Consider the following 13,370-nt stretch of genomic DNA (forward strand, 5'->3'; position numbering starts at 1 on the left):
TTCTTACAGGGATTTTGAACACTAAACTGCTAAATAGAATTACACCAAACTTGGCATAAAAGCAGCTTTTGGTCCAGAAAGAAGCCTTTCTTATTTGGTGTAAATCAGGTCAGTGGTTTTTGAGATAGTAAAAAGAAAAATAAATTTAGATATCTAGAGGCGTGAGCGCCATTTACAGTAGTTTTTGTGCAATAGGTACAACTAAGTGGTGCGAGTGCACAACCCTGCACTGTAATTTCTATCTGCGTCACAGAGAACAACTATCAATCATGCGCTGCGAAAACCAAGAACAAGTACTACCCTTGAACCCAAACAAGCACAGCTTGGACAACCTGGAAAGCCAAACCACCAATCTATTCCAGGCATTTTCTGCAGTTTGGATGTTTGAGGTAAAGACCGAGAAGCATCACAAGTCACTTTGAAAAGTTTAAGAACTGTTGATTGTGCAGTAATGGATTTTGGCGAAAGGCTTAAGTGATCAAAAGAGCCAGAATTACATTTAAAGTACAATTATGTTTATTTGACTGCAGGGTTTCAAATCACACTTTAAAACTGCAAATGTACTTGAACTACACAAGCACATTATCTACAAATACACGAACCAAGTGAACATTGCCAAAACATTAGCTATTTAACCATTTATTTCAGCACAAATGTTTGAATCTGAGCAAAATGTGCACTGCCTACTACATGAATTTAAAAACAAAAACTAAAAACGATTAACAAGTAATGCTTTACAACAGCTAAAATAATAAATTATTTCTTCATATTAAGGCACTTGACACAAATGTACCAAAATGCTGTGGGTTTATAGATCTCCAAAGTGTGCAAGGGTATTTGAAGAAGTTGGGAACTACGTAGAACAGGGAAAAAACAAAATAGGTACGTGAACACGGAGCTTAAATTTTTCAAAGTAAAATGCTTGTATAGGCAAGACCGACATAATTGTAGACGCAGCCAATGTGTTTAGTAAGTGGCCACATATCTATAATTTGTCCATGATGTCAATTTTAGATTTATGCATCTTTCACCATAGCCTACAAAAATGTAGGACTTTTGCAGATGGCAAATCATTCGCCTCTTACCTTTTTAGTTGCACTGTATTTAACTCATTTAAAACGTTTTGGTCTTCCTAATTTATGGCCTCTTATTTTCAACTGGCTCACAATTTGAGGATGTCCTGATTTTCACATCTCAGACCAGTTTCTCATTCCATTTACGACATTCGCCTAGTATCTATCACATGTCATGGTCCCACCCAAAGCTAAATTTCAAATTCAAGTTTACAACAGCCCTGGGCTCTACAAAGAAAATCTAACCTCAACCGTATAGGTCTGAGCAAGGGTGGAGGGTGCAATGGATATTATCAGGTTTGGTTATTTTTTTTATTGCACGCCCGTGGGATGAGTGTAAATGTGCAAGATGAAGGCCTGGAAGTAATGAGCTCAGTGCCATTTGGCTTAAATTACTTTTTCCACCATAGATGATGTATTTGTACTATAACTGAGGGATTATACTGTTCTAAATGCCGTATCAGTACTATGCCACCACTTGGATGCCAGTGTATTCTAGTCTCACATGACATGTTTACAGGATCCCAATCAAAGTCATCATAGTATTCAAGAGGTGTTTCAAACTTCTATTAAAGTGGTTTTGGCACCTTTAATTTGCTAGAAACATTCCTTCAGTACAGCGAACACAATCCGGTTGCAGATACAAACATTTTATAATGCAGTACAAGGTTTTAGATTGACTTAATCTGGGCCCAAACACAACATTACATTTCAAGGCCTGTAAGCCTTACATCAATACCCGATACAACAACATAGTTGCAGACTAGAAATGTGCTTTAATTGTTTGGATGCGACTAAACGATTAAAGGCTGAGTATCAGGCTATGAAGAGAAACAGTGAAAGAAACAGATTTCTATGTGCAAGACAAGTAGCCACTAAAACATTAAGGAGTAAGAGTGCATGGAAACAGCAACAGTATGTTTTAGGAACCGGATACCAGGGTAGTGAAGAAATCTCAAACCCCATTTCAATGCTGGGTAAACAAAGCTACCAAGCTGAATAATAAAAAGGCAGGAACTGTGTTTAGTAAATATTAAATATATTCAAGGTTTTCGCTTGGGGCAATGCAGAACTTCAATGCACAAGGGTTTTCTCACTGGAGAAGAGAAAGTTATACCAGCAGAGGGCAAGGGAACTCCAGCATGAGCAGATAATCAGGATTATTTTCGGCATGTGCATTCATGTACAAATATGTGCCTGCTCAGCGGGCAGGATGCTCCCAGCACCATACAAATAGCATAACCAAATGTATTTAACTACCCGGCTCCGCCGCCGCTGCTGCTGCTACAGCTTCTTCTTGTGGTGGTTCTTCTTCAGGTACAGGGGCTGCCTCTTCTTCCTCACATAAGCCATTTTGGTGACTGGTACTAGAACTGTCAAAGTAGCCACTCTGGAAAATCCTCTCAATTATTTCTTTAAGAGCATTGTCTGGAAAAGAAAATGTAAAACACGCATTACATATTTCAGTTCCTGCCCAAGGGGGAAAAAAAAAATATTATATTAAGGGGGACATGGAATTATCCGATAAAGGCTATAAGGACATTAGTGTATAGCAAGTCTACCACTCTGAAAGGCCAACTGTTCATATATACAAAGTGATATTTCTGTACCTCAAAACAATTCTCTCAAAAGTCCCAGATTTTCTGTTCAGTCTGAAATGGTAAAGAATACTGTGTGCACTCAATGCACCAGAGACTGAAAACTTATTAAACAGTTAGTGAACTCCGTGAGCAATGGAGGGGCACATTTTAGTCAGCTGAACTCTAAAATGCTGACCACCTTCATAAAAAGTGCATGGTACTGAATACAATATCCTGGAGGTAGGCAACAATGAGCCACAGACAATAACCACCAGCTTTTCCCAACAGTAGTCACATTCCATTTTCTAAGCCATTCTCTAAAGCTAGTTTTCCCACCATCTAGAGTGCACCAACAAAAAAAAAACCTTTCAACAATCAGCAACCAAATACTGCTGAAGTAGAAAACACTAGCAAAGAGCCCGGTTGAATGCTGAGCAAGCTTCTGTTCTGCAACTCTGTCTTTGCCAAGTACTGCACAGAACTGCAAAGAAATCCCATACCAGTACAGTTGTGTCAACGCAGAATCTGCTGCTAATCCAAGTTAAGTAATCACAAACAAGAACAATGAATCATCACATATAGGTTCCTTTTTAAGAACAGGGTCAGGTGTTTTACACTTACAAGTTGTTCCACAAACTGTTTTATCTTTAGCTTCCAGAAGATCCCACAGATGAATAGTCGCTTGGTCATATTGTTCATTCAACCTGAAAGTTGAACAAAAACAAATAAAGATTAGCCAATGTTCCCATAAAAAAACACTCATCCAATAATACATTAAAGTGCAACACCACAAATAAAGCTAAAAAATACAAATAGCCCTCCCCCACCAATCTACCCCTACAACCCCTCCCAACCGCCCCCACTCAGGTAAAGCCCATTAACCCCTGCTCATTCAGACATCAGTACCCCTACTAATGTAAGTTATTCTGTAATACACTAAGTGAATACAATAGCTTTGATTTTCTATACCTGTTTTCATGACCGATTTTGATTATCCAAGTCAATTAATTTGAGCATTTGCTTTAATAAGGTTAAACACTTGATTGCATTTACCTCCACAAGCCGAGATCAGTTTCTTTCTGATCTATGCCTGCGCCATAGACTGACTCCATGCCACAGAACGGGGAGAGGGGTGATTGGTAAAAATATCTACGGTTATATAGTCTCTACTAGAAAAGATGTTTGTTCAGAAAGGAGGTTTAAGGCTGCTGGATAGACAAGGCCAGGAGTTGTATCCCTCATCGACTAGAGGCAATAGCATGCTCTTTATGGTCACAAGGCATACAGGACAGATATGCATGATCTGAACCTGACTGCACATTAAGTAGGTGTAGGAAGTCGGCTCTGTATGCACTATTTCAAAGTAAGGAATAGTATGCACAGAGTCCAAGGGTTCCCCTTAGAGGTAAGATAGTGGCAAAAAGAGAATACTAATGCTCTATTTTGTGGTAGTGTGGTCGAGCAGTAGGCTTATCAAAGGAGTAGTGTTAAGCATTTGTTGTACATATACAAGCAATAAATGAGGAACACACACTCAGACAATTCCAGGCCAATAGATTTTTGTATAAAAAAAATATATTTTCTTAGTTTATTTTAAGAACCACAGGTTCAAATTTTACATGTAATACTTCAGATGAAAGGTATTACAGGTAAGTACTTTAGGAACTTTGAATAATCACAATAGCATATATACTTTTCAAATAAAACACATATAGCTATTTCAAAACTAGACACGTAGTGCAATTTTCACTGTTCCTAGGGGGAGTAAGTGTTTGTTAGTTTTTGCAGGTAAGTAAACCACCTACGGGGTTCAAGTTTGGGTCCAAGGTAGCCCACCGTTGGGGGTTCAGAGCAACCCCAAAGTTACCACACCAGCAACTCAGGGCCGGTCAGGTGCACAGGTCAAAGTAGTGCCCAAAACGCATAGCCTTCAATGGAGAAGGGGGTGCCCCGGTTCCAGTCTGCCAGCAGGTAGGTACCCGCGTCTTCGGAGGGCAGACCAAGGAGGTTTTGTAGGGCACTGGGGGGGACACAAGTTAGCACAGAAAGTACACCCTCAGCAGCACGGGGGCAGCCGGGTACAGAGTGCAAACATGCGTCGGGTTTGTCGTTGAAATCAATGGGAGACAAAGGGGTCTCTTCAGCGATGCAGGCAGGCAAGGGGGGGGACCTCTGGGTAGCCACCACCTGGGCAAGGGAGAGGGCCTCCTGGGCAAGGGAGAGGGCCTCCTGGGCAAGGGAGAGGGCCTCCTGGGGGGTCACTCCTGCACTGGAGTTCCGATCTTTCAGGTCCTGGGGGCTGCGGGTGCAGAGTCTTTTCCAGGCGTCGGGATCTGGGAGTCAGGCAGTCGCTGTCAGGGGGAGCCTCGGGATTCCCTCTGCAGGCGTCGCTGTGGGGGCTCAGGGGGGGCAACTCTGGCTACTCACAGTCTCGTAGTCGCCGGAGAGTCCTCCCTGAAGTGTTTGTTCTCCACAAGTCGAGCCGGGGGCGTCGGGTGCAGAGTAGCAAGTCTCACGCTTCCGGCGGGAAACGCAGTTGTCTTGAAGTTGCTTCTTTGGAAACAAAGTTGCAGTCGTGGATGAACAGAGCCGCTGTCCTCGGGAGTTTCTTGGTCCTTCTAGAGCAGGGCAGTCCTCTGAGGATTCAGAGGTCGCTGGTCCTGGGGAAAGCGTCGCTAGAGCAGTGTCTTTTAGAAGTGGGGAGACAGGCTGGTAGAGCTGGGGCCAAAGCAGTTGAGGTCTCCGTCTTCTTCTGCAGGGTTTTTCAGCTCAACAGTCCTCTTCTTCTTAGGTTGCAGGAATCTGATTTCCTAGGTTCTGGGGAGCCCCTAAATACTGAATTTAGGGTTGTGTTTAGGTCTGGGAGGGCAGTAGCCAATGGCTACTAGCCCTGAGGGTGGCTACACCCTCTTTGTGCCTCCTCCCTGAGGGGAGGGGGGCACATCCCTAATCCTATTGGGGGAATCCTCCATCTGCAAGATGGAGGATTTCTAAAAGTCAGAGTCACCTCAGCTCAGGACACCTTCGGGGCTGTCCTGACTGGCCAGTGACTCCTCCTTGTTTTTCTCATTATCTCTCCTGGACTTGCCGCCAAAAGTGGGGGCTGTGTCCAGGGGGCGGGCATTTCCACTAGCTGGAGTGCCCAGGGGCATTGTAACACGAAGCTTGAGCCTTTGAGGCTCACTGCTAGGTGTTACAGTTCCTGCAGGGGGAGGTGTGAAGCACCTCCACCCAGAGCAGGCTTTTGTTTCTGTCCCCAGAGAGCACAAAGGCCCTCACCACATGGGGTCAGAAACTCGTCTCTCAGCAGACCAGTCAGTCCAGCACTGAAGAATTGGGTAAAATACAGGGGGCATCTCTAAGATGCACTCTGTGTGCATTTTTTAATAAATCCAACACTGGCATCAGTGTGGGTTTATTAATCTGAGAAGTTTGATACCAAACTTCCCAGTATTCAGTGTAGCCATTATGGAGCTGTGGAGTTCGTTTTTGACAGACTCCCAGACCACATACTTTTATGGCTACTGTAAAGAAATGGCTCCCTGTTGCAGTTACCCCCCACTTTTTGCCTGATACTGATACTGACTTGACTGAGAAGTGTGCTGGGACCCTGCTAACCAGGCCCCAGCACCAGTGTTCTTTCAATTAAAATGTACTTTTGATTCCACAATTGGCACACCCTGGCATCCAGGTAAGTCCCTTGTAACTGGTACCCCTGGTACCAAGGGCCCTGATGCCAGGGAAGGTCTCGAAGGGCTGCAGCATATCTTATGCCACCCTGGGGACCCCTCACTCAGCACAGACACACTGCTTGCCAGCTTGTGTGTGCCGATGAGAACAAAACGAGTAAGTCGACATGGCACTCCCCTCAGGGTGCCATGCCAACCTCACACTGCCTATGCAGTATAGATAAGTCACCCCTCTAGTAGGCCTTACAGCCCTAAGGCAGGGTGCACTATACCATAGGTGAGGGCACCTGTGCATGAGCACTATGCCCCTACAGTGTCTAAGCAAAACCTTAAACATTGTAAGTGCAGGGTAGCCATAAGAGTATATGGTCTGGGAGTCTGTCAAAAACGAACTCCACAGCTCCATGATGGCTACACTGAATACTGGGAAGTTTAGTATCAAACTTCTCAGAATAATAAACCCACACTGATGCCAGTGTTGGATTTATTAAAAAATGCACACAGAGGGCATCTTAGAGATGCCCCCTGTATTTTACCCAATTGTTCAGTGTAGGCTGACTGGTTCCAGCAGCCTGCCACGACCAAGACATGTTGCTGGCCCCATGGGGAGAGTTCCTTTGTCACTCTGAGGCCAGTAACAAAGCCTGCACTGGCTGGAGATGCTAACACCTCCCCCAGGCAGGAGCTGTAACACCTGGCGGTGGGCCTCAAAGGCTCACCCCTTTGTCACAGCCCAGCAGGGCACTCCAGCTAGTGGAGTTGCCCGCCCCCTCCGGCCCCGGCCCCCACTTTTGGCGGCAAGGCCGGAGAAAATAATGAGAACAATAAGGAGGAGTCACTGGCCAGTCAGGACAGCCCCTAAGGTGTCCTGAGCTGAGGTGACTAACTTTTAGAAATCCTCCATCTTGCAGATGGAGGATTCCCCCAATAGGGTTAGGATTGTGGCCCCCTCCCCTTGGGAGGAGGCACAAAGAGGGTGTACTCACCCTCAGGGCTAGTAGCCATTGGCTACTAACCCCCCCAGACCTAAACACGCCCTTAAATTTAGTATTTAAGGGCTACCCTGAACCCTAGAAAATTAGATTCCTGCAACAACAAGAAGAAGGACTGCCTAGCTGAAAACCCCTGCAGAGGAAGACCAGAAGACAACTACTGCCTTGGCTCCAGAAACTCACCGGCCTGTCTCCTGCCTTCCAAAGAACTCTGCTCCAGCGACGCCTTCCAAAGGGACCAGCGACCTCTGAATCCTCTGAGGACTGCCCTGCTTCGACGACGACAAGAAACTCCCGAGGACAGCAGACCTGCTCCAAAAAGACTGCAACTTTGTTTCAAGAAGCAGCTTTAAAGAACCCTGCAACTCCCCGCAAGAAGCGTGAGACTTGCAACACTGCACCCGGCGACCCCGACTCGGCTGGTGGAGAACCAACACCTCAGGGAGGACCCCCGGACTACTCTACGACTGCGTACCAAAACCTGTCCCCCCTGAGTCCCCACAGCGCCGCCTGCAGAGGGAATCCCGAGGCTTCCCCTGACCGCGACTCTCTGAAACCTAAGTCCCGACGCCTGGAAAAGACCCTGCACCTGCAGCCCCCAGGACCTGAAGGACCAGACTTTCACTGCAGAAGTGACCCCCAGGAGTCCCTCTCCCTTGCCCAAGTGGAGGTTTCCCCGAGGAAGCCCCCCCTTGCCTGCCTGCAGCGCTGAAGAGATCCCTTGATCTCATTGACTTCCATTGCGAACCAGACGCTTGTTCTAACACTGCACCCGGCCGCCCCCGCGCCGCTGAGGGTGAAATTTCTGTGTGGGCTTGTGTCCCCCCCGGTGCCCTACAAAACCCCCCTGGTCTGCCCTCCGAAGACGCGGGTACTTACCTGCTGGCAGACTGGAACCGGGGCACCCCCTTCTCTCCATTGAAGCCTATGCGTTTTGGGCACCACTTTGAACTCTGCACCTGACCGGCCCTGAGCTGCTGGTGTGGTAACTTTGGGGTTGCTCTGAACCCCCAACGGTGGGCTACCTTGGACCAAGAACTGAACCCTGTAAGTGTCTTACTTACCTGGTAAAACTAACAAAAACTTACCTCCCCCAGGAACTGTGAAAATTGCACTGTGTCCACTTTTAAAGTAGCTATTTGTGAATAACTTGAAAAGTATACATGCAATTGAAATGATTCAAAGTTCCTAATGTACTTACCTGCAATACCTTTCAAACAAGATATTACATGTTAAATTTGAACCTGTGGTTCTTAAAATAAACTAAGAAAAGATATTTTTCTATACAAAACCTATTGGCTGGATTTGTCTCTGAGTGTGTGTACCTCATTTATTGTCTATGTGTATGTACAACAAATGCTTAACACTACTCCTTGGATAAGCCTACTGCTCGACCACACTACCACAAAATAGAGCATTAGTATTATCTCTTTTTACCACTATTTTACCTCTAAGGGGAACCCTTGGACTCTGTGCATGCTATTCCTTACTTTGAAATAGCACATACAGAGCCAACTTCCTACACCGGCCCTGAGCTGCTGGTGTGGTAAATTTGGGGTTGCTCTGAACCCCCAACGGTGGGCTACCTTGGACCCAAACCTGAGACTTGTAAGTGATTTACTTACCTGACAAAACTAACAAAACCTTACCTCCCCCAGGAACTGTGAAAATTGCACTAAGTGTCCACTTTTAAAACAGCTTATTGTGTTTTATGACAAAAGTATATATGCTACTGTGATTATTCAAAGTTCCTAAAGTGCTTACCTGCAATACCTTTCAAATGAGATTACATGTAGAATTTGAACCTGTGGTTCTTAAAATAAACTAAGAAAATATATTTTTCTATACAAAACCTATTGGCTGGATTTGTCTCTGAGTGTGTGTACCTCATTTATTGTCTATGTGTATGTACAACAAATGCTTAACACTACTCCTTGGATAAGCCTACTGCTCGACCACACTACCACAAAATAGAGCATTAGTATTATCTCTTTTTACCACTATCTTACCTCTAAGGGGAACCCTTGGACTCTGTGCATACTATTCCTTACTTTGAAATAGTGCATACAGAGCCAACTTCCTACAGCTACCCTGCACTTACAATGTTTAAGGTTTGGCTTAGACACTGTAGGGGCATAGTGCTCATGCACCTATGCCCTCACCTGTGGTATAGTGCACCCTGCCTTAGGGCTGTAAGGCCTGCTAGAGGGGTGACTTACCTATGCCACAGGCAGTGTGAGGTTGGCATGGCACCCTGAGGGGGAGTGCCATGTCGACTTAGTCATTTTCTCCCCACCAGCACACACAAGCTGGCAAGCAGTGTGTCTGTGCTGAGTGAGGGGTCCCTAGGGCGGCATAGACATGCTGCAGCCCTTTGAGACCTTCCCTGGCATCAGGGCCCTTGGTACCAGGGGTACCAGTTACCAGGGACTTACCTGGGTGCCAGGGTTGTGCCAATTGTGGAGACAATGGTACATTTCAGGTGAAAGAACACTGGTGCTGGGGCCTGGTTAGCAGAGTCACAGCACACTTCTCAGTCAAGTCAGCATCAGTATCAGGCAAAAAGTGGGGGGTAACTGCAACAGAGAGCCATTTCTTTACAGTAGGTGTAAGGAAATGCCTCCTTGGCATGGTTGCCCCCTGACTTTTTGCCTTTGCTGATGCTATGTTTACAATTGAAAGTGTGCTGAGGCCTGCTAACCAGGCCCCAGCACCAGTGTTCTTTCCCTAACCTGTACTTTTGTATCCACAATTGGCAGACCCTGGCACCCAGATAAGTCCCTTGTAACTGGTACTTCTAGTACCAAGGGCCCTGATGCCAAGGAAGGTCTCTAAGGGCTGCAGCATGTCTTATGCCACCCTGGAGACCTCTCACTCAGCACAGACACACTGCTTGCCAGCTTGTGTGTGCTAGTGAGGACAAAACGAGTAAGTCGACATGGCACTCCCCTCAGGGTGCCATGCCAGCCTCTCACTGCCTATGCAGTATAGGTAAGCCACCCCTCTAGCAGGCCTTACAGCCCTAAGGCAGGGTGCCCTATACCATAGGTGAGGGTACCAGTGCATGAGCATGGTACCCCTACAGTGTCTAAACAAAACCTTAGACATTGTAAGTGCAGGGTAGCCATAAGAGTATATGGTCTGGGAGTCTGTCAAACACGAACTCCACAGCACCATAATGGCTACACTGAAAACTGGGAAGTTTGGTATCAAACTTCTCAGCACAATAAATGCACACTGATGCCAGTGTACATTTTATTGTAAAATACACCACAGAGGGCACCTTAGAGGTGCCCCCTGAAACTTAACCGACTGTCTGTGTAGGCTGACTAGTTCCAGCAGCCTGCCACACCAGAGACATGTTGCTGGCCCCATGGGGAGAGTGCCTTTGTCACTCTGAGGCCAGTAACAAAGCCTGCACTGGGTGGAGATGCTAACACCTCCCCCAGGCAGGAGCTGTAACACCTGGCGGTGAGCCTCAAAGGCTCACCCCTTTGTCACAGCCCAGCAGGGCACTCCAGCTTAGTGCAGTTGCCCGCCCCCTCCGGCCACGGCCCCCACTTTTGGCGGCAAGGCTGGAGGGAACAAAGAAAGCAACAAGGAGGAGTCACTGGCCAGTCAGGACAGCCCCTAAGGTGTCCTGAGCTGAGGTGACTCTGACTTTTAGAAATCCTCCATCTTGCAGATGGAGGATTCCCCCAATAGGGTTAGGATTGTGACCCCCTCCCCTTGGGAGGAGGCACAAAGAGGGTGTACCCACCCTCAGGGCTAGTAGCCATTGGCTACTAACCCCCCAGACCTAAACACGCCCTTAAATTTAGTATTTAAGGGCTACCCTGAACCCTAGAAAATTAGATTCCTGCAACTACAAGAAGAAGGACTGCCCAGCTGAAAACCCCTGCAGCGGAAGACCAGAAGACGACAACTGCCTTGGCTCCAGAAACTCACCGGCCTGTCTCCTGCCTTCCAAAGATCCTGCTCCAGCGACGCCTTCCAAAGGGACCAGCGACCTCGACATCCTCTGAGGACTGCCCCTGCTTCGAAAAGACAAGAAACTCCCGAGGACAGCGGACCTGCTCCAAGAAAAGCTGCAACTTTGTTTCCAGCAGCTTTAAAGAACCCTGCAAGCTCCCCGCAAGAAGCGTGAGACTTGCAACACTGCACCCGGCGACCCCGACTCGGCTGGTGGCGATCCAACACCTCAGGAGGGACCCCAGGACTACTCTGATACTGTGAGTACCAAAACCTGTCCCCCCTGAGCCCCCACAGCGCCGCCTGCAGAGGGAATCCCGAGGCTTCCCCTGACCGCGACTCTTTGAACCTAAAGTCCCGACGCCTGGGAGAGACCCTGCACCCGCAGCCCCCAGGACCTGAGGGACCGGACTTTCACTGGAGAAGTGACCCCCAGGAGTCCCTCTCCCTTGCCCAAGTGGAGGTTTCCCCGAGGAATCCCCCCCCTTGCCTGCCTGCAGCGCTGAAGAGATCCCGAGATCTCTCAGACTAACATTGCGAACCCGACGCTTGTTTCTACACTGCACCCGGCCGCCCCCGCGCCGCTGAGGGTGAAATTTCTGTGTGGGCTTGTGTCCCCCCCGGTGCCCTACAAAACCCCCCTGGTTTGCCCTCCGAAGACGCGGGTACTTACCTGCAAGCAGACCGGAACCGGGGCACCCCCTTCTCTCCATTCTAGCCTATGCGTTTTGGGCACCACTTTGAACTCTGCACCTGACCGGCCCTGAGCTGCTGGTGTGGTGACTTTGGGGTTGCTCTGAACCCCCAACGGTGGGCTACCTTGGACCAAGAACTAAGCCCTGTAAGTGTCTTACTTACCTGGTTAACCTAACAAATACTTACCTCCCCTAGGAACTGTGAAAATTGCACTAAGTGTCCACTTTTAAAACAGCTATTTGTCAATAACTTGAAAAGTATACATGCAATTTTGATGATTTGAAGTTCCTAAAGTACTTACCTGCAATACCTTTCGAATGAGATATTACATGTAGAATTTGAACCTGTGGTTCTTAAAATAAACTAAGAAAAGATATTTTTCTATATAAAAACCTATTGGCTGGATTTGTCTCTGAGTGTGTGTACCTCATTTATTGTCTATGTGTATGTACAACAAATGCTTAACACTACTCCTTGGATAAGCCTATTGCTCGACCACACTACCACAAAATAGAGCATTAGTATTATCTATTTTTACCACTATTTTACCTCTAAGGGGAACCCTTGGACTCTGTGCATGCTATTCCTTACTTTGAAATAGCACATACAGAGCCAACTTCCTACAGTAGGTGAGAACCAAACTGAGGACCACCTGTGGCATCACAAAAAGGTGCTGCCAGGAACAGGCGATCACTCCCTTCAAGAGACTCATCCCAATTGGTGATCTGAAAAGGTATGACTGATAGGGCAGCCATAGAAAAAACGAAAAGGCAAAAAGCCCATAACTGTTGCCATAATGAGATCAGAGCGAGAATTATAACACTAGACACTTCTCCCAGTGTCCTGCATACAATTATGGCAGAAGGATGGCTGGCTGGCAAGATGACTTACGAGAGGAAGATCAAAAGCAATCAAATGTCACTGCACAACCTACACCTTTATGCGTGGAGATTGAACGGACTTATGCAAAATCAAGCAATGCTATTGTGGCAGAATTTCCTGCTTCCGGGTACCATCCTCTTTGCCCAGAATGGAACCACTAGGATTACCTGTATTTATGTTTTGATGTTTTTCAATATTCTGGACAGCTGAGGGCAGAGAAGCATATATAAATCCTGAGCTTCAAGTCCAGGTAGAAGGCGCCTGATGGGAAAACTGGTTTGGGAACTCCAATGTACAAAAGCTTAAACAATGTGCCTTATTTGGTAGCAAACCGATTGAGTCAGGTTTCTCCCCATTGCCGAGACACACCCTGTGCCACGTCAGAGTGGCACGATGATTTGTGATCTGCTAGGCACCTTCTGCATAGTTCTCCTTCCCTACGGCTTAAAGGCCCTGTAAGGTGTTCGGTACAGAGAGAGATGCCCA

At 47.0% G+C, this 13,370-nt stretch overlaps 1 protein-coding gene across 8 annotated transcripts in view; it reads right to left on the reverse strand.

The window, feature by feature from the left end:
- CAPRIN1 (cell cycle associated protein 1) overlaps nt 1-13,370 on the reverse strand; it is a 590,401-nt gene that overhangs the window by 399,566 nt on the left and 177,465 nt on the right. For all 8 annotated transcript variants that reach the window (XM_069221863.1, XM_069221858.1, XM_069221857.1 and 5 more), the window contains exons 6-7: nt 3,275-3,357; nt 2,334-2,501 (exon numbers count right to left, since the gene is read on the reverse strand). In XM_069221863.1, the coding sequence (XP_069077964.1) occupies nt 2,334-2,501; nt 3,275-3,357 (251 nt within the window). The remainder of the gene's footprint in view (nt 1-2,333; nt 2,502-3,274; nt 3,358-13,370) is intronic.

Source organism: Pleurodeles waltl, chromosome 3_1 (assembly GCF_031143425.1).
Source record: "Pleurodeles waltl isolate 20211129_DDA chromosome 3_1, aPleWal1.hap1.20221129, whole genome shotgun sequence".
Lineage (NCBI taxonomy): Eukaryota > Metazoa > Chordata > Amphibia > Caudata > Salamandridae > Pleurodeles > Pleurodeles waltl.